The following is a 19,752-nucleotide window of genomic DNA, read 5'->3' as shown; positions in this document are numbered from 1 at the left end:
GGAGTTCTTCTAACAAATAGGCCGAGTATTCATTACATGATAATTACTAAAGTAGCAATGATTTAATCACAACCCTTCGATGTTTGCTTAAAATAAAGGTTTCACCCGAGTGAAAGTCTGTCGACCTCCTCCCTGTCGTGGGACCACGTGCAACGTATAATCGAACAATTATTTCAAGGATTTTATTCTCGCCACGGGATTCAACCACGTATATAATCATCGGTCAGACGGGAGACGTTTCGCTCGTATTAATTTAATTAGGAGAGAGTGTTTCTCGTACTTTTCTACATAGAATTTCTCCACCGTTTTTTTTTCCCGCGGAGGTTAAAATCGACGAGTTGATAGATTTGAACTTTTCTGATTTCCAAGTAAAATACATGTTACTAAATAAAATAAATATGCGCATATTTGTCAGATAGACACTAGATATGTACATGAAATGATAATAGTGCATCGAGTTTGCATACATTTATACACGTACAGTCCTTGGATTGAATTTTATTTGGCCAAATAGTATTGTAAAGTGTAAAGTAAAGGAATGAAAATGAAATGAAGTAGATACGTTCCGAATTGTAATTTAAAACCGTCTACTATATATGTATGTGTAACCCTTAACGCTCCAACTTTTAATTGTGAATATCGACTGGCAACTCCAACTTATTCTCATCATACTTCGACTTGCAAGTTTTTAAGTAACAGACTTTAAATGCTACAATGATATTTATATTATTTTATATTAATTTATATTAATTATAATTGAGTAGCTTCGGAGGTGCTTGAGAGGCACACTTGGAGCGTTAAGATTTATTTCAGAAATATTTCATCGAATTGATCCACGTTTCTTCCAATCGACTGACCAATGACAATACATTTCGTGAAAAACAATATCCGGTTTCCGAGTTTTCCGTGTCTACTGAAAAGGAGCACACGCGACTTTTACAACTCTTTTGCTTTTTTTTCGCTGTTGTTCTCCAGTCGTCACGGGAATTATTACAAGGGTCACGTTGACACAAAAGTTCCGTTTTCTCTTACTTTCTTAATGCTGTGCCGGTTGACTAGATCGCGTCATGCATCGCAATGTTAAATTGTAATTTGTAATGTACTTTTTCTTATCCTATATCCTTGTCGCCTTGTAATTAATATCTCATACTCCTTTTTATATTTATACTAGACGCTTCAGACAATATAATTGGAATTGAATTATTTCAAACTTTGACAATATTCTCTGTCCAAATTCGAAAGGGGAAGACTATATATTATATAATAATAAGTAATAGCTAAAATGTAGTCGCTTATCAATTCATTGTGCACGGGAGTACGACGTTCTCATGCCGGATCCGCGATCGGAAACGCTTGAGGCTCAGACGTGAGAGAGAAAGAAGCGGACGGATATTAGGTCCCAATAACCTGATTCTCGTCGCTTTATTCTCATCGCGCGTACGCGTACACGTTATTTTTCAGCGTTCGCCAGACACCTGGAAAGCATACCAATCGCTTGTCTCGCGTCAGGACGCGTCGACACGATACCTGTGCAGCAACGTGTTCGCGAAACGCAGCAAGTACCGATTCCTGCAATCCGGTTATGATTAATCGACCACGCGCGGCTGTCCCATGTCTCGACTTCTCGTTTCGTAGCAGTGAAAACTGATGAAACACGTGTTACGTCGTTTCTAGATCGTTTCATACCTGTGTGCACACTTTATTTCACAGTAATTGCGTATCAGACGTCTCTTTATTCTTTAAAAATTCGAGCGTTGCGTCGCTTTTTCAGACATCACGCATTTCATTACAATTTTTTTTAAACCTCAAATTGTTACTTCATATCATTGAAGTTTGTAAATTGCATTTGAATAAGAGACAAAAATTGATTTGATTTCAGTGTGGCAGCGGTGGAGGGTCGACGGAGGGCGTCGTCGGTAGCGTCAGTGGCAGCGCGAGCGGTAGCGGTAACAGCAGCACCGGTGGTGGCATGGATTGCATGCCCCTGCGCCCGGGTCCATTTCACTACTTGATAAGCGAGCAAGCCAAGTCCCTGATAGCCCTACAGGAACTGCAGAATGAGGTCGGCGCCCTGCTCGAGTTTCGGGACCTCGTCATCGAGACGTTCCCAAACCTCAGGCACAAGATGGCCTCGACGGCGTCCGCGGGAGCGTCTGTGATGTCATCCTCTTGTACCCAAAACTCTCACATCCCCTTACCACTGTCTAGTTCGTCGTCGAGGAGGATCAACGAATGGGAGCCGGGGAAGCTCAGAAGACGGGCGCCACGGGAAGGTGGCGGCGAGTCCTCGTCGTTGCCTAGAAGCCGCAGCAACTCGCACAGCGGCGGTACGAAGAACAATTGTAGCGCGACGGTCCAAGATTCGGGTTTCAGCACGGAAACATCCTCGAAGGACAGCGCCTCGACAGCTATAGCGCCGAGACCGAACAGTCCTCGGCCAGCTGTGCTAGACGAGGCGGAGGACGAGCTGTGGAATCTTCTGGACGTGATCCACCGTAAGGGGATTAGACTGAGAGAAGAGGTGGAATGCCTTCAGGGACGTTTGGAGAGCGTGGCGCCCGAAGATCTGGAATCTGCGGATATCCTAGACGATGTGCGGAAGGTCACGTGTTTGGATAGCGAAACTACGATATCGACCGAGAAAGAGAAAGAAGATAAGGATTCTCAGGTGATAGTACTCAAAAGGGAGAAAGAACAACTCTTGGATAAAGTCGCGGAACTCGAAGCCGAGACTATATCGAGCCGAGCCAGAGCGCAGGAACTTCAGTCGGAGTTGGCCGCGTTATCCGCTCTTAAGATTGGTTTGGAGGATCGGCTGAAGACTGGACTGAACGATACGTCTTCGGACATCATCGTGCCAGGCGCGCAGAGGCTCCAGCCGATCACACTCGTTACCTCGACGCCGAAGAGCAACAACGTTAGCAACATTAAGAGCAAATCGTCGGCGTTCGCGTCGGTGTCTACGTCCGCGAAGGCTCATAAGAGTCGATTCAGGACGAGGACTATCGAGAAGAACGTGTTGCTAGACGTGACCGCGCACAATGACGAACTGAGGGACATCGACATCGAGGCGAGCGTTAACGAGAGGAGAGCGCGGTTGGGCGCGTTGGACTCCGTCCTAGTATCGCCCGTCAGGGTCGGCCACGTTAAGGACGTTGACTCGAGAAAGATTGCTGCCATCCTCCGGGAACACTCGCCGCTAGAGCTGCAACGGCATTTAATCACTTCTACCGTCCATAATCAGGTAAATTATAATTAATAAATCAGAATTAAAAGGAAAATTGTCATTACATAAAAAAAGTAATAAGAATATGGGCGAAGGGATAATAATGAGATAATTTTTTATGTACCAGGTCTTACAAAAAAGGTTAGATGAAGTACAGAAAAGTACGGAGACCCTCTCTGAACGGTTGGACAAGGTTCGCGAGGAAAACGATGACTTGCGTTTCCAGGTAATTTATTTGTTTTAGAACTTGAGGTGTAACTTAACTTGATTTACTTGAATCTAATATTCATTTTATCATGTGCTGTAGTTGGAAGAGAGGAAAATCGAATTGGAAGGCACACGAGCGCGCGTCCGGGTATTAGAAAGACAACAACAACGACCGCCGACGGAAATGGATCCGGAGGTGGACGTTGATCAACCGAGATGCGAACAGAATGGTCTCGAACCGGGAAGCAGCACGGAATCGGCCCGTGACCATCACCAAGCCGTCGAGGTGAAACCGTCGCCTCGACGGCGTCCTAGTCGTATACCTTTACCCGGTTCCACGTCGAAGGCGGTCGCGCCGAGACCGCCTAGTCACGGTAGGAACGATAGCAAGGAGTCCTTGAAATCGTTGACGAGGCCGCCGCGTGATTCTAGTCGCGACAGTCATAGTGGCAAGTCGTTGTCGAAGGCTCGTGACTCGAACCGGGATTCTCTGAGCAACAGGAGCCTGACCAAGAGCAACAGTAACAGCAACTGCAGCAGCGGGAATGGAAACGGGAGTGGAAATGGGAATGGAAACTGCAAGGAGACGAGTAGGGAATCTCTGAATAGATCCCTGCCACGTAATAATTCCAGCCGAGATTCCTTAAACAAATCCTCCTCGCTGTCCCGCGCCCGAGACTCATTGGAGTCTGGCAACCTCGGCACGTCCTCATCCCCAGGGACGACACCTCCTCGACGATCGTCCGCTCTTGCACGCCGTTCCCACAGTCTGGCCCGCCCGCCAACGTCCGTTGATACCGAGAACGGCAAGGTACGATCCGTAAAGCACTACTTTTGGAGCAACTGGCTGAAGTCGTCGTTGTCCAACGGACCGATTTAGTAGAGGGTCCACCCGGGTATCCTCTCTTCTCCAAGGACACAGGCCGATAGTCACTGTTTAGGGATATCTGCTGCTTCTAATCCGTCTGGTTCCCATTCTTGAACCGAGTCTCCCATGCCTTTTGGATCTTCTAATAATTTTACCCCGGATAGAAAGTCTCGACACGCTGACTTGTGCTCACCCGCAAGCCCCGGTTATAACAAACGACTCACTATCGCTGTAATATTTTTCTTTATCGATTATTCGATTCGCCGGTACAGTTGACACGCTAGTCTTCACTACTCTTTTCGTGATCCATATAGCGATTCAGAAAATACTTCATATATCCCGTACACGTTTGCAATTTGTTTCATGAACCAGTTGATTTGTCGATACATTTGAGACGCTAGTCTTCACCAACCTCTCCATTCATCCCTATCTCTCTTCGATATAACGATTGACGTTACGTTTGACCAGTCGCTTGTGATTTCTCATTTTATTACCAGACGCGTTCTTAAACACGCGTTTGACTATATTCTTATTTTATGACGTGGAATCGTTTACTTTCCGATTTAACTATTCCCTAGGCACAGAACGCATCACAATCATTCTTCCCTGCAAACGTTATTCAAACTTTGACGTATACAGAGACTCTCGACCGACAATTGTCTTAAAAACGACGAATCGCTCGATGATCCACTACCGATATGTCTGATCTGGAGCGCAGGCGAGCGTGCGTTCGAGCCCGTCCCCGGCGTGCCAATAAAGAAAATGGCCCCTACTCGCGTGCCGCCGGTTTTTCTCGTAAGTTATGCTTCTTTTATTATCATTTGCTTCGATGCTTCTTCCTGGATGTGGTGAGCTACGAGCCTGTATCTTTTTTTTTCTATTTCCCATCAAGTAGTTTCACACATTTTACTGGCCGTCCTTTCTTTTCACTTGGTTTTTTGGCATGCACACGCACCCGTAGTGAGCTTCCCCATTTTAATTTTCCATCTGAATTATGTACTTTGTGAACTATGATCCTCACACAGTAATAATCACATAGTTTTTGTGATAAACAAGTAGAAGAGTCATTCTAACACATGATTGTGTTCGGAGGAAAATATTTTTCTATTTTTAAAATTCATATTACTTTATCGTATACAGTTTCTAGAATGATACTTCTTTTTTTCGTTTTTTTTCGATGGTCCTGTAGTATTATTGTGTTTGCAATAAATGCATGCATTCTCTAATACTTCGCCAAATTTTTTATCTAATCGCAATCCAACGAGAATTTATATATCTAAAATTATTAAAAATTGAGGAATCCTTGATTTCTTGACTGTTTAATGCATCAAAAAATTTGGCGAATAATTTTACCGGACATGCGAACACTGGGAATGATTCCTCGACTGTCCTTGCATCCACCTCCTTCTTTTAGTTACTTTGTACATCATTCATAAAAAAAGTAAGAAAAGCATTTATATACGTAGGTAAACACATCGCACGAGTTTGAGGTTTCGAGTACGTATTTCGTTTAGAAGAATCTTTCAGCTTGTTTTGCTGTTTCATTTGCTGAATTCCGATTTTAATTTGCTAGCGTCGCTTGTATGCGGGCATAGCCTCGAGAGTCATGACGCGGCTCGGATTCGCACTTACGTTGTAAACGATGACTGATCGTAAAGGAAAATGATCAACTACACGCTTACCTGCTTGGCCTTGTTTCATTGTCCACGTTACGTCCAGTACGAATTCGATTATATCTGTCAATTTACGATGTTTTCGATCTGTCTGCACTGGTTAAAGTGCAACGGTCATTTGGGTATTTGCAGTGATGGTCGGAAATTCGTGTAATGTTTGTTGTAAAAATTTCCATACTGGAAGTGTTAATACGCAGTTTGTTTAGTAGATCATAAAATTTACAACTTTTTAGTTAAGATTTTGTCTGCCGACCTTTGTGCCGAAATTTGTTTTTAATTTTCAATTTTTGAAAGTTTTATATAATATCTTGTATCATCACATGTTTAAAATTATTCTTAAGAAAGACGAATTTATAAACAAAATTAAATTTCTTGTCTCTCGATGATCACTGCAAATATTCGAATATCTATTCTGAACGCGTAAAGTAGTCTGATAAATAAATTAGCGACGCTATCAATAGTATCATCGTTACTAAGAAAACATCAAATCAAATCACGGTATTAGTACCATATTAAAATACAAGGTCTAATCAGAAAGCGTTGACAAATTATTCATAATTATCGTAGGAATTATGATCTGATATAATCAAGGATACGACTCAATTACGAATCAACACGTAAAGAGACTTTTAAGATTCGTTTCGTTGTAACGTTCGGATTGCGTGACGAAGATTGCGACAATTAATGAGAACGATGATCCTATTTTCAGAGCTGCACGGAACCACCGAGTTCCTGGTGCTCGACGAATGGTAGCTTTCGGCACAGCGATTCCTCCCTATACCCGGACTCGTTGAATCAAGAGACGTCTTCGGCAACTGGTACCACCAAGGTGGAATTCATCATCGGGTCGCCGACCAGACGTTTCCGACAGAGTTCCGTTTGGCCTCATCATTATTTTGATAGCATAGACTCGGCGGCGATGTTGCCGGAAAGTTTGTTAACCGACGAGTGCTCCTTTCGTTGCGGCGAGGCCTTAGCTGAGTGCGATTCGCTCGAGGGTCGTCCGATCTCGAACGAGAGCTAACCGCACAACTCGTTTGTTAACTTGCTCAGTATCGTACTTAGAGAATCTTGGTGCGTCGAATTTTCGAATTGGCATTTACGGTATACAATACGCTTGAAGATAGACATTTGGAATTGCAATTAATATGGGCAGAAGAAAAGAAGAACATGCGACTAGAATTTCGAATACGGTAGGAGATATGTTAAGATCACTGTGAAACTATAGCAGTTTTTATTTAACGAACGAGCCCCTTTCTTTATACATTTTATTTATCGATGAATCATTGAAGCTAAGTCTTTTTATTAACACGGGGTAAGATAATCATTTCTTATTTTATTAATTTTAGTCGATGTCAGAGAAGATCAATATATGTTTTTGAATCATTTAAATGTCATCATTTTGTAGTAATATCAGTATTATTTAATAAGGAGTTAAGAAAACTTCAGATTACGTTTCTGTTTTCAAGTGTTCAAAAGTTTATTCTCTATATCGGATTCCCCTTCACTTTTTCTATTCTAAAATAAAAGAAAGAGAAAGAAGGAACATGTATGTAACATAAGAGCAATAAAATTAGTTTTATTTCGAGAGGAGTAGATTTTGAAACATCAAGATTCTTCGGTATACAATGAAATCAGTTTCAAATCAAGATTATAGAAGTGAAAAACTTTTATAGAATTTAAGTGTACCATTTTGCATTTCACTTGTAATTATTTTCATTTCGCATTTCGAACTCATTTGTAAACAAAACTAGTTGCATTTTATATGTTGTGCAGAATTACATTACGTCGGAAATTTAACAATTATTCAACAAAATGTTTTTCACCATTGAATTACAGTTATTTGATTTGTTATTTTCACACACAGCAATTGAAAATCGTATGGTACACCGATGTGTGTTCATTTGCAGTATCGAATGGAAGATGTACGTTGATGTTTGTAAAATATTCGAACAAAAGTTCTCTATTTCTTATTTCTCAGAATACCTACCTTATTGATTCTACTGATTTTATAAAAAGGATCATCGAGCGTAATGTGTCTGAAGTAAAACAATTACACCGGAAATTTTATGATAAGTCTTAATAAAAATCAGAAATACAAATGAATTTCTCTTATATTGAAAAATAATAAGTTGATCTGCATATTATTCATTAGTCTGAAATTACGTATAATATTTCGATGTGGGATTTGAAATATTTTTAATATGATTATTATTTATTAAATTGAATATTTTTTAAGTAATGGAATGTCGTCAATTCTATGAGAAAAATTTAATTCATACAATTACAAGACGTAGTATGTTTTGAGAAACATCTTTATGTCACTTTTATCGTAGCAGTGATTTGGAGGCATATTTAAAATTCGGTGGATACATTTTTTGAATGATGTATACCACCAAAGAATTGCCGATTACATATATTTACGAACAATTTTAATCGGCAAATGTTATGATTACTTGATACCTGATCCAATGAATTTTTCAATGAAGTTTTTTGAAAATGTAACTTAAGACTGTATTCCTTGTCTGCTGATTAACGAAAATTGTCTTATCATTGCTGAATCATACAAAGTTATGAAATGCATCAATATTGATATCAATGTGCTTTTTGTTCGAAGAGAAACCGATTCTATTAATCTTTTCGTGCGACACTTGAATTCTCTAATATTTATAAAGCTATTGGCAACTACTTACGTTCGGAGAAGACTTCGCTCGAAAAAAAGGCAATTTTTAATTATTATATTTAAAATAAGACACTGATAACATACTTGTTATTTTTAAATTGATTACCTACGTTTCTTCTTTTTCAATTTTTCAAAAAGATGAACAAATAAAGTGAACAAGGAATGAACAGCAACTACGAATTATCGGCACATTCCATGCTGCAAATTTGACAATCTCGTATTCCAATACTTCATACACATACCTAAACGATATTTTACACTTTTCGTTCAAACTTGCGTTGTGATGGAATTTATTTATTGTATGCGTACGAAACGATTTGACGAATTTTCATGTATATACATATTTAAATGAAAACGATGTCAGACTCATAAAGGAATTTTCTGTTCCTCAAGACTCTGTTTACGAATTCCAAGCTGAAAAGCACAGTGCGAAACTTGTTCGAATTTTACGAACAGATCATTTAGAAGCTTCTTGTAGAAGCACACATATCAAAAGATTGCATGGACATGTATCTCTGACAATATGCTCGCACGATATAGAAATATAAACATTGACAATTAACATAAAAAGGTATTAAATCGTTCTCTTAAATCTAATTGAATGAAAATTTACAATTCAATCTCTAAAGTACTTTTCTTTCGATATTCCAACTTTCATTTAATTTTTGGCAGAATTAAATCGTATTCTATTAAGTACTCTCAGTGTGCATTTAACTTTTTATCTCCGCTAAATTTTGTGACGATTTTCATACATATACACTGATATTCTGTAAGGCGGAGAAATGAATTGATAGAAAATCACGTTAGAAAAAAACACAAGAGAGGATATTAAGAAAGTCGAGCGTCATTTTTACTATTAAAGACTTAGGTTGATGGATGAATGGACTCAGAATCATATAGTCGGATCGTGTGATTTGAATTGAAACGTCTCGTTCTCATTAGCCAAATTACTTGAATCGTTAAAATTCAAGTAACTCGATCAACTCGAGCACGAGAGGGTCGTAATTTGAAAAATAAGAGAATATTCATTTAATACTTTAAACAACTTTCCACTTCGAATTTACAAAAATACCGAATATCAGATTCCGAAAAATAAAAATAAAATCACGTCGTATTTAAAGTGGCGAATGATACGTATTTTATTTTTCTGGTCACGATCTCGACTTAAGAATTACTGATAAGTAACACACAGTTCCTTGCTTCAACCAATTCCGTTATTTATAAAAAGGAGTAAGAAATTTTTTAATCACAGCGGCGAACCTGTGATCCTAAACACGTAATCGTTACGACGGACGTGTGACGCGAGAGGAGATAGAAGAAGAAAAACAAAGAAAAACTCGGAGCATGTATTACTGGAAGTAGTTTCCAAATATGCGGAAACTGTAGACAAACCCTTAAAAAGAGAGAGACATAGTTTATCTACATGTTGTTTTTTTCTCGCGATACGAGATTGGCCACGACATTTCTCTTTCAAATTACTTATTGATAAGTAAGGGAAGGGATTAGAGTACGGGAAGAGAGTGTCGTGGCCGATAATATGCTGTGGGAGAGAAATATATAGCTAAATATTTCTACCCCGTCTACACGTTCAACGCTTGAAACGTTGCCTCCAGGAGTATATGCTCTAAGAAGAAAAACGATAAAAAGAGAAATATGTGATTAATTTATAATAGCTGAACTCACATAGGACTGACAGACTTTACTTATAATTATATTACGTATATTATTATTTTTTAGTGCCTATTTGTACGCGGTTGGGAGAGCGTGCGTCTGGGTGGTATGCGTATGCGCGTGTGAGTGTGAAATAAAAAAATGAGAAACTCGTGTGAATCGCAGAAATGAGTTTTTCTTTTTTAGCCGCCGCCTTTGTATCGTGAAAACGAAAAACGTGGATATATAAATAGAAGAGAGGAAATAAAGGGAACGATAAATGCTCAGATTACCAATTATGTGTATGTACAGCCGGTGGACTTCAACGTGTGCCGACTGGAGGCTATTATTTTTATACGTTAATTAAAGTTAAAAGAAAATAATAAAACGACTGTGAGAGCGCTTAAAATGGGAGTGTTGAGCAAATTGCGCCGATGTTTTTAGCAGCTTCCTTTTAATTCTCGATGATAGAACACACTTTCATCGTTGTATTATATTAATTATTATAGACTTATTAGCCGGCGTTCAAATACGCGTGCGGCTAAATGCCGATTAAACGAACGTTTTATTACTGGTTCCCACACTCGGATACCATTTGTACATATATGAATACATACCTACGTACCACGGCATCGTGAATTATTTAAATAAAGTTAGTTTAATGTACAGACGAATCTGTGTAACAATGCGATAATGTGATCCAATTAATAAATACGATATTACGTATCCATCGTGGTTTTTACTCACCTAATCTAAAAGATCCGAATTACTTATTTAATCCAAGGATTTATCATAAAGTAATTAAAAATGATCATGATGGTGTTTTTGACTCTGACGAAACAATTTCTACTATCTTCAAGTTGTTAATGTACTATTATTTTCATCGTTATCTCCAGACGTTATCATAAAATATTTAACAAGGTTACATTCATTGTTTAAAATTAGGTAAGTAAATAATTAAACAATCTTTTTATATTCTAAAAATTCTTACTGTGTATCGCTTGATTTAACATGCCAGAATTGTTACTGAAGTTATTCAAGATATAAAAGATAAAAAAATCGAACCGTACGCGTTTTACACGAACGAAAATAAAAATAGATTAAATACTAATTTAAACAACACGGAAATCGAAGCTCGACGCTGAATTTCCTTATAAGAGAATTCCTTCGGATATTTATTCAGCGAAGGACATTTCCTAATGAACTCGCTGTTAACACGTAGACTTCATCGTGGTAGTAAATTATGTAGTTATACAGCACAGCAGATTTGTCACTGTGAATTGAATTAACGATAGCAGAAAACTGCTAAATTTTTTCGAACAACTAGACTGGGTATCATTTAGTTTAAAAATTTGAATATTCAGTACTTAAAATTGTGATATGCGCATAGCTTCTGATATTCTGTACAGTTTTAGACAATACACGATTACTTATATTTTCTGCGTAGTGTGAATACAAAAGTTTTGTCTTTCTGGACTTACGAGAATTTGATGTATTCATACGTATTTACGTATTTGATCAGAAAGCGGAATGTTTTTATTTATTACACAACTTGAAATCGTGGAAGTTAGACATTCTTGAGTTAATACACAGATATATTTAATGATACAAGTATAAGTTATTAATATTTTTTAACAGGTCAGTTAGAATTGGAAGAATAAATTGTGTGCGGCACAAAGTTTTTTCCGTATAACTGATAGTTAGTATCATTACGAGTCATCATATCGAAACCGTAAGTTATTGGCCGACAATAGACGAGGTCGTCGATTGAAATTCAACTGCGTACGTGTGTCATCGTTGGAAGTCCGGGAATGAAACTTCCGGATATTCTTAACGTTGGAAACAAGGTGGCGGTGGAAGGGAAGGAGGAAGAGGGGAAGGACCTTGCAGAGTTCTAAGGAACTCTCGATATGGCCAGCAGGTGAGGCTAACACAGTCAAGAACATCAATCGCTTCGATCACCGCCCATTATTTGCCTTTTCTCTCTTTGACAGATTCGGGAAGGGTGCTGATACCCCAAGCCGTGCGCGAGGCCAGGAAGACGACTATGATCCCATAGCGCATCGTGACATGGATCAACCAATGATCTCGTGATGCATTTAGATATTCTTTTCCTCTTTCACTGTCTTCAATATTATCATTTCAATAATTCAGATATCATTTACGTTTACAAGAACATTCTTTTCCAAATTAATCCTTTACATTCACTTTCCTTTTACGCTGTCCTAAGATCAATTAGTATTTGAATACAAAAATTACCGAAGCTAAAACATCGTATCATTCACTAACTTTCTATTTTAAAAAGCGAATTGTTTTTCATTTAATGGGAAATAATAAAATCAGATCGACAGTGATTGTAGGTGATGAACACACGAATTAATCCTAGACTGAATGGGGATATCGTCTTTCAGAGATTTTGTTGCATTGATGCATCTGTTTAAAGGGTCGATTGGTAACGGGATACTCTTTTTACCGAACGGATTCAAGAGATGTGGTTTAGTGATACCACTCATATCTGGCTTCGTTATAGGCTTGCTGTGTATACACACGGTCACTACGTTGGTAAGTATATACTCCACTTTAAGGCAAAAAGTTAACGAAGAGAGTGAAAGTATTGTAGGGAAACTTTTATGGCGATCGAACGATTACGTAAGGTATTTTGTAATCTCACATGTAAAAAATAATTAAAAGTGCGATTAAACGGATTCGTGCTGGTTGAGGCATCCGTTTAAGAGCAAATGCTATCATTTTCATCAAGTGGTGAAGATTAATACTCTCAGTGAAAGTTAGTACATTAACTATCTTCCTTATGACTCTTATACTAATCATGTCATGTTTTAAAAGACAAAGGAAGTTTGATGAAAATATTCATACAATAAATTAAGCTGAAAAATCGATCACGAATTCGTCATTAAAGTATTTTTCTTTGATAGCAATCGGTCATAATTTTTTCATAAAACAATTTTTCACATAATACATTAATGTTTATTACATAATACAATGTGAGAAATCGTTTTGTGCAAATACTGTAAAATGTATAAAATATTGTACATCTTAAATCTGTAAGAAAAGATAAACATTTACACTCGGTATTTATACAAAAAGACGTCGTGGATGTTGTCAGATGAGACGTGATATGACGCGAAAACTCGTTTTCGCAGGTGAAATGCTCTCAGATTTTGTGCAGACGAAATCGCGTGCCGATGTTGGATTTGGCCGGAACGGCACGAACCTCGTTCCTCAGTGGGCCAGAAAAGGTGCAAAAATACAGCAAAGCATTCGGGATCGTAATGAACGTGATCGTTATATTCGTCCACATGCAAGCTGGCGTAATATACATCCTTTACATATCCACTTCGATGCAGCAAGTGAGGACCCGTTTTCATTTAACCGCATCAACTTTCCCTATCATTTCCACATTTAAACTGAAACTCCTTGGGTTTAGCCAAAAGATTTGAAAACACGAATTTAAACAATTTTATAATTGCGTCTTAATGTAGATAGTCGATAAATTTGTTCAGGATAAGAAATATATAAGAAAGCTTTTTAGCCAACACGATAAAACGTTCGTGGTTAATGGCAGAAGAAACACTCGCTGAATTCTTGAGTTAAAACTAGGATACATTTTTACAGATTTTTTCTGTCATTGACTGTTTTACTTTATTTGCAAGGTTTCCTGTTCCTGAAAGCGTAGCCTCGTTCTTTATTCACCATTAAATATTTCTTCTTTCAAACCGATCCGTCGATGCATATCGAAAGGACGTGGGACCACAACACCTGTTCAGTTCGCGAAATCGCTTGTTGAATACGTAACAAGTTCAGTTTAACGTGTTTACATATTCCTTTTGTTTCCGTCCGTGGCTCATTTAAATACGTATCTTTGAATAATGGCTCTAACATATCTCGTTCATTCAACGCCCTTGGAAAATAAATGTTTTTTTTTTCGATTAAATATTACGACATGCTGTTTCTTGGACATTTCATTTCTTTAAAATTGTACGAAGTCTAGAATTTATTAATAATGAGTCATAATGTCAATGATTTTTCAGGTGATCGAATTTTTCTCCGGCGTAGAACTAGATATACGAGTTTACATAGTGTCACTGTTTCCGCTGTACTTGATTCTCGGTTTCGTTCCACACCTGAAGTATTTGGCGCCGTTTTCTGTAATCGGTTCATGTTTCATGTTCACCGGTCTTTGCGTCAGCATGTATTATTTCCTGGAAGACATCCCCGATCCAGGACGGTTAACAAAGTTCACGGCCGTCTTACCGATACCCATGTACTGTACCATTTTTCTATTCTCCCTGCACAACCTGACCTTATGCATGCCATTGGAGAACTCTATGGAGACCCCGCATCATTTACCAACATTGATAACGATCAACATGTTCTTCAACACTTGCCTGTACACGACGTTCGGCTTCCTGGGCTACAACAAATATTTTGAACGTACCTGCGACACGGTGATAAAAAATTTGCCCATTGACCAACCGTGAGTAGCTTTCCTAAATTATTAATCATTTTTTTTCTACTGGTTTTAGTTCGACTAAATAAAGAATGATCAATAGATTGCATTTAATAAATTCCTCGAAATGCAGTGTCCATTTCTATCTCTCCTTTCCCAAATCATTTTCAATTCATCTTAACTAAATGGGAGATATATTTGCAATAAACTTCTTCGTACTATTGAATCGCTTTGATTGTATTAGAAAACTATTGATTTAAGGGAATCTCTTCTTAACGATATCTCTGACAAATACTCATTTTCTTTTTAATACGATGGAATCTGCTCAGATAAATCTGAAAGCTTTGCTGAATCCATAGACAAGCGTAAAAATACATTATTGTTGATATCCTAACTATTCGTTCACAATGAGATTGAAACTTATCGCGATGACAAATATGAAAGACACTTATGTCGCTCACGTAAAGTACATACTGTGATCTATGCACTTTGCTCGTAGATACCGTCGAAAAAAATGATCTTCGAAAGGATCATTCCACGAGCACAGCATTCAATAAATCAAAGGAGTACCGGGGAAAATGAATCACGTGCATAATATGTAAAAATATTTCTTAGCTACCGTGTACACTAAGTTGTAACAAGTAATCTTGTAAGTTAATTACGAATTTGGAATGCAAATTTATCAAATGATACACGGGAATGGTGTAAACAGCTGTAGTCATGATCAGACAAAATTCCACAATGTGAAACATGCTTTTCCTGCTGTAACTTTCCAGGCAAACGTGCTTAATTAAATTACTTGTATGCACATACCTATAACATCTACGAGATAATTCATTCTTATAATTGTTGAGGCATACACGTCCTGTTATACTCGATTGCAAACGTGACTTCATTGATACTAAGAAGAAGACGAATTGCATTTTCTAGAATTTCGATATCAGCGTTATTATTATTTAAACAATCAATTTCTGTAAACGAAACAACCAGATTAGTATACATTATTATTAAAACGATATCCGTTTATTTAAACTGTTTTTATTAAAATAAATCATAATTCATACATTAATTTTATTCTTTGGATTCGGTGATTCGCTTGTCGAAATCTCTAAAGTCACCAAGCGAATTGATACGCGAATTTACGAAAAATAGATTAGTTCAATGACGAAGGAAATCATACGCACGCAATCAAACGAAGAAAAGAAATGGGATTAAAACAGGCGTTATAAAATTCTTTATCTCTTCTTATCTCAGCTTATCAAGTACTAAGTAACGCATTCTTTCCCTAATTTAAAAATGCCATAGCTTCTGCAAGGATGCCCCCTAAACCTCGTCAAGAATGTTGTATGATTTTACTACATAATTACTCTTGCCGTCTTCTCGTTTTATGGCACGTGGTACCATGTCTGAAGATATTCGTCATTATTAGACTGCGAATTCTATATTACACGAAAATGAAATATGCAGAAGTATAAAAGACGTATAATACGAAATACAAAAAACAAAATGCAACAGAATTATCTTTTAATATCCCAAAGGTTCTACATATATTCCTTATATGAATTTGCAGGCTACTCATTTTTTAAGGAGGCAGTCTCACAATAAATTCACCGAAATTTCTCATACGTAGTTTGCTTTTGTGAATGAAACACAACATGCATAATACATTCGCGTTAAGAAAGCGGCACGTGTTCCGACGACAGAAGTATGTACTCAGCGTTGTTCCATTCGCGAATGCGTTTACCCGTTGCAACAGCATGCATGGTCGAACGCGTCACTTTTGGCAATTATAGTAATACGTCTGTTAAACTTTAAGTGGAAGGAACATCAATGTTAAGTAGGCGATATGCAAAATGTGTGAATTACTAAAATTATTGGCACATTGTGCGACAACTAACCAGGCTCAATCACTATCAGATGGTTTTAAAAAGATGTGAAATCAACTTGGCCTGAAATTAATCTACGCAATGCTATATCTTATCGGTATTACCCTTAAGAAACCACACAGAACGTCATGCACGATTCTACTGCGTGCGATTGTGATTTTAATCAACGCAATCGAAACGGAATTGAAATGTCGATCGTATCTCGATGGTAGTCTACAACCGATATAAAAGGATTAGGAGATTGATTGCTTTTTTCCTGGGCGTTGCGTCTGCATTGTTTGCTGATTTTATTTAGGATTATAAGACCTTAAATTCATTATTTGCGAGTTTTAAATGAATTTCTTGATTACGCGGTTGATTTATGATAGAACTAAACAATTCATTTTCATCAATCAATCATCAAAATCAAGTAACCGATTAACGGAAAGATTGTTCCCTGTATTCCACAGTAATTCCTTGAGTTATTAAATTTTACAGATATATTATTTAAGGATTTGTGGTGCAATCAAAGAAATTTTCTCTATCAACTTAAAGAGGCGTTCGTTGTTCGTTTTATCCCTAATCTAACAAATGAAACAGTCGTATTAATCAAATCATTATCATCTAAATCTAAACTCTAGTCTTATCGTTTACAGTAATTAATAAAGTTAATGGAATGATATAGAGGAATTAAAAGTTTTATTATGAACAAGCTGGTTTATTGTTAAAAATGATATTTGTACATCTAAAGACTCATATGCAATTTTCCATAAAAACAAGCCACTATGGAGTGATGAGATTTCATTTAAAAATTCGATCGTGGATTTATCTCTTAAGTAGTTAATACCCTTACTTTACACGTGCTCCATGGTATTCGTTATCGTGCAAACTTTGTTATCTTAGCTTCACTATTTGTATACAGTACACTAGTCTATGCATAAACTACATTCCATTTAAAAAAAAGTAAATTGTGCAATTGATATTAGATTATTCTAAATATCTGAAATAATTCAAGTTATTTTTCCTAAATTCCTCGTTTTATATTTCCGTATGATGCTCTTTAGTTTTTTAAATCACACTTTTAAGATTCATGAGATTTGCAAAATGTAATTGTTACAGGCTGGCGCAGGCGGTCAAAATTGCTACTTCGTTTGCTGTGTTGTGCACGCTCGGCTTAAGTTATTACGTGCCCATGCGAGTTTTGTGGCCACTGATTCGAGAAAGGTGGGAGATTCCACCCGAATGGGAGAGAATAGGCGAAGCTATCCTCCGTTTGTCGGGACTGCTTCTATTCAGTAAATTATGTCAAAGTTCAACTCACTTACTGGTATAATATAGGCCGTCATAGATCGACATGAATTTATTTAAAGAATGATGGATTATTGTAATTTATCCATTGCGTAAACAATTTTTATTGCATCTTAATTTATTTATTCGTAGCGACAATTGCCTTAGCCGTTCCTCAATTGGTTCCTCTGCTCGGGCTCTTAACAGCGTTAAGCACGACCTCGATTATGCTACTAGTTCCGGTACTGATCGAAACGACGACGAAGTGGGATGAAGCCACGCGATTTCTTCTCACCAAGAACTGTATTATATCCGTAATCTGGATCGTCCTACTGGTGAGTAAAAAAACGGGAAAGACACGCAATTGCTCAGCGTTTTGCATAATTTCTATAGTCTATGCCATCATTTATGTTACACAACACCGATCCCGTTTTAAATGATCGTCATTTGTGAATAATGCGCGTCGGGTGCAGTGTGCACTTCCTTTTAACATACAATGTTCTACAAGTAGTTAAATATAACATTTAACGTTTTTTTATGAATTGGCTAATTTGTTGTGAATAATCGTTGATAAAATTAGCTCAATTGTAATAATTAGTTGTGTTCAGGTGAAAAGAGTGATAAACCAAAAATTGACATATATTTATTATACATACAAATGACGTAAATGAGAAAATTGTTTACAGTATCTACCTTCAATATCATGTGCAATGTTTGACAGAAAAATTGTAAAAAATTTGTGTAAAGAAGGAAAATTGATACACCGCCGCATCGATGTTCTACGAAGGTTGTTGATAAAATGTTATCAGATTTTTCTTAGAAATTATCGCCCCCAAACGTATCAAACGATTGTACTGGGAACGAAGTAATGAACTTTGATTGGAAATATTAAGTCAGATATTCATAAGTTTCTTTAGAACGGCAATTTTTAAACGTACTTGCATCAGAATAATAAAGTACATGAATTACTAGAGTAGATATAACGTAGCATCACGTGTAATAGTCACGTATCTATCAGCAACTTTCTTTTTCCGGTATTTTCTTCTGTTTTTCTAGTAAATCAGCAACTAAGATATCGAACCGTACAATTTTGATGTGTAATAAGCCTCGTGGAATGTAGCACAATTTTGCAAGTTGTGTTCGACACTGCCTGTTTTTTTTTGCAAATTATAACACTAGGTGCAAGGCCAGATCTATAATTTGACGGTCTAACTAATATTTACCCCAAAAAAACTTGCATTCAGTTTTCAATCTGTTTCGTCAGCCACATAGTTGATCAATTATCTCCAACAAAAAAACTGTTCAAGACATACTTTCACATTCATATGAAAAATTATTCCTTTGTATCATAAGTTCAGAAATGAATTTGAAGCAATTCAAATAACAAATTTCCATTTCTTATCTCTTCGTCAGGTTTCTGGATTTTCTCAAAGTTTGATGTCCATTATCAAAGAGTATGGTGCCCAGAGAGAGGATGCATGCTAATTAATCAGCGAAAATGAAAGCAGTTTTCTATATTACATTTATGGGATCACAGCAATTTACACTAGTGGTACACATTTATATACATACATATTTTATATTATAGACAAATTTTCTTACTCTTTTTATTTATCGGTTAGCTATCATATAAGCGAACATTGTGTAAAAATTATTTTAATCACTTTGGATACTTATACCAAAATAATTTTGTTAGAAATATATTGGAATTAATAAAAAAACATGTTGTCTATTCAAATTTTACAACGTTCGTTCTTGATCCGTCCACTGATCGAAGATATTAAACAGCAATGCGGAATTAAATTACATCACCGTAATGAAAAGA

The 19,752-nt window shown here is 37.1% G+C and overlaps 1 protein-coding gene across 1 annotated transcript in view; it reads left to right on the top strand.

Annotated features, from left to right (window-relative positions):
* jvl (javelin-like) overlaps window positions 1–19,479 on the top strand; it is a 66,121-nt gene extending 46,642 nt beyond the window's left edge. Inside the window, 10 exon segments of the mRNA XM_018025789.2 lie at window positions 1,880–3,244; window positions 3,354–3,452; window positions 3,534–4,319; window positions 6,684–6,955; window positions 12,719–12,869; window positions 13,469–13,675; window positions 14,357–14,802; window positions 17,760–17,935; window positions 18,081–18,262; window positions 19,341–19,479. Coding sequence (XP_017881278.1) covers window positions 1,880–3,244; window positions 3,354–3,452; window positions 3,534–4,319; window positions 6,684–6,955; window positions 12,719–12,869; window positions 13,469–13,675; window positions 14,357–14,802; window positions 17,760–17,935; window positions 18,081–18,262; window positions 19,341–19,412 — 3,756 coding nt within the window. The 3' untranslated portion in view covers window positions 19,413–19,479.
* The last annotated feature ends 273 nt before the right edge of the window (window positions 19,480–19,752 follow it).

This window comes from Ceratina calcarata, unplaced genomic scaffold (genome assembly GCF_001652005.2).
Source record: "Ceratina calcarata isolate Rehan_Ccalc_2016 unplaced genomic scaffold, ASM165200v1 scaffold368.2, whole genome shotgun sequence".
Classification (NCBI taxonomy): domain Eukaryota; kingdom Metazoa; phylum Arthropoda; class Insecta; order Hymenoptera; family Apidae; genus Ceratina; species Ceratina calcarata.
This window is presented reverse-complemented; position numbering and strand designations above follow the sequence as displayed.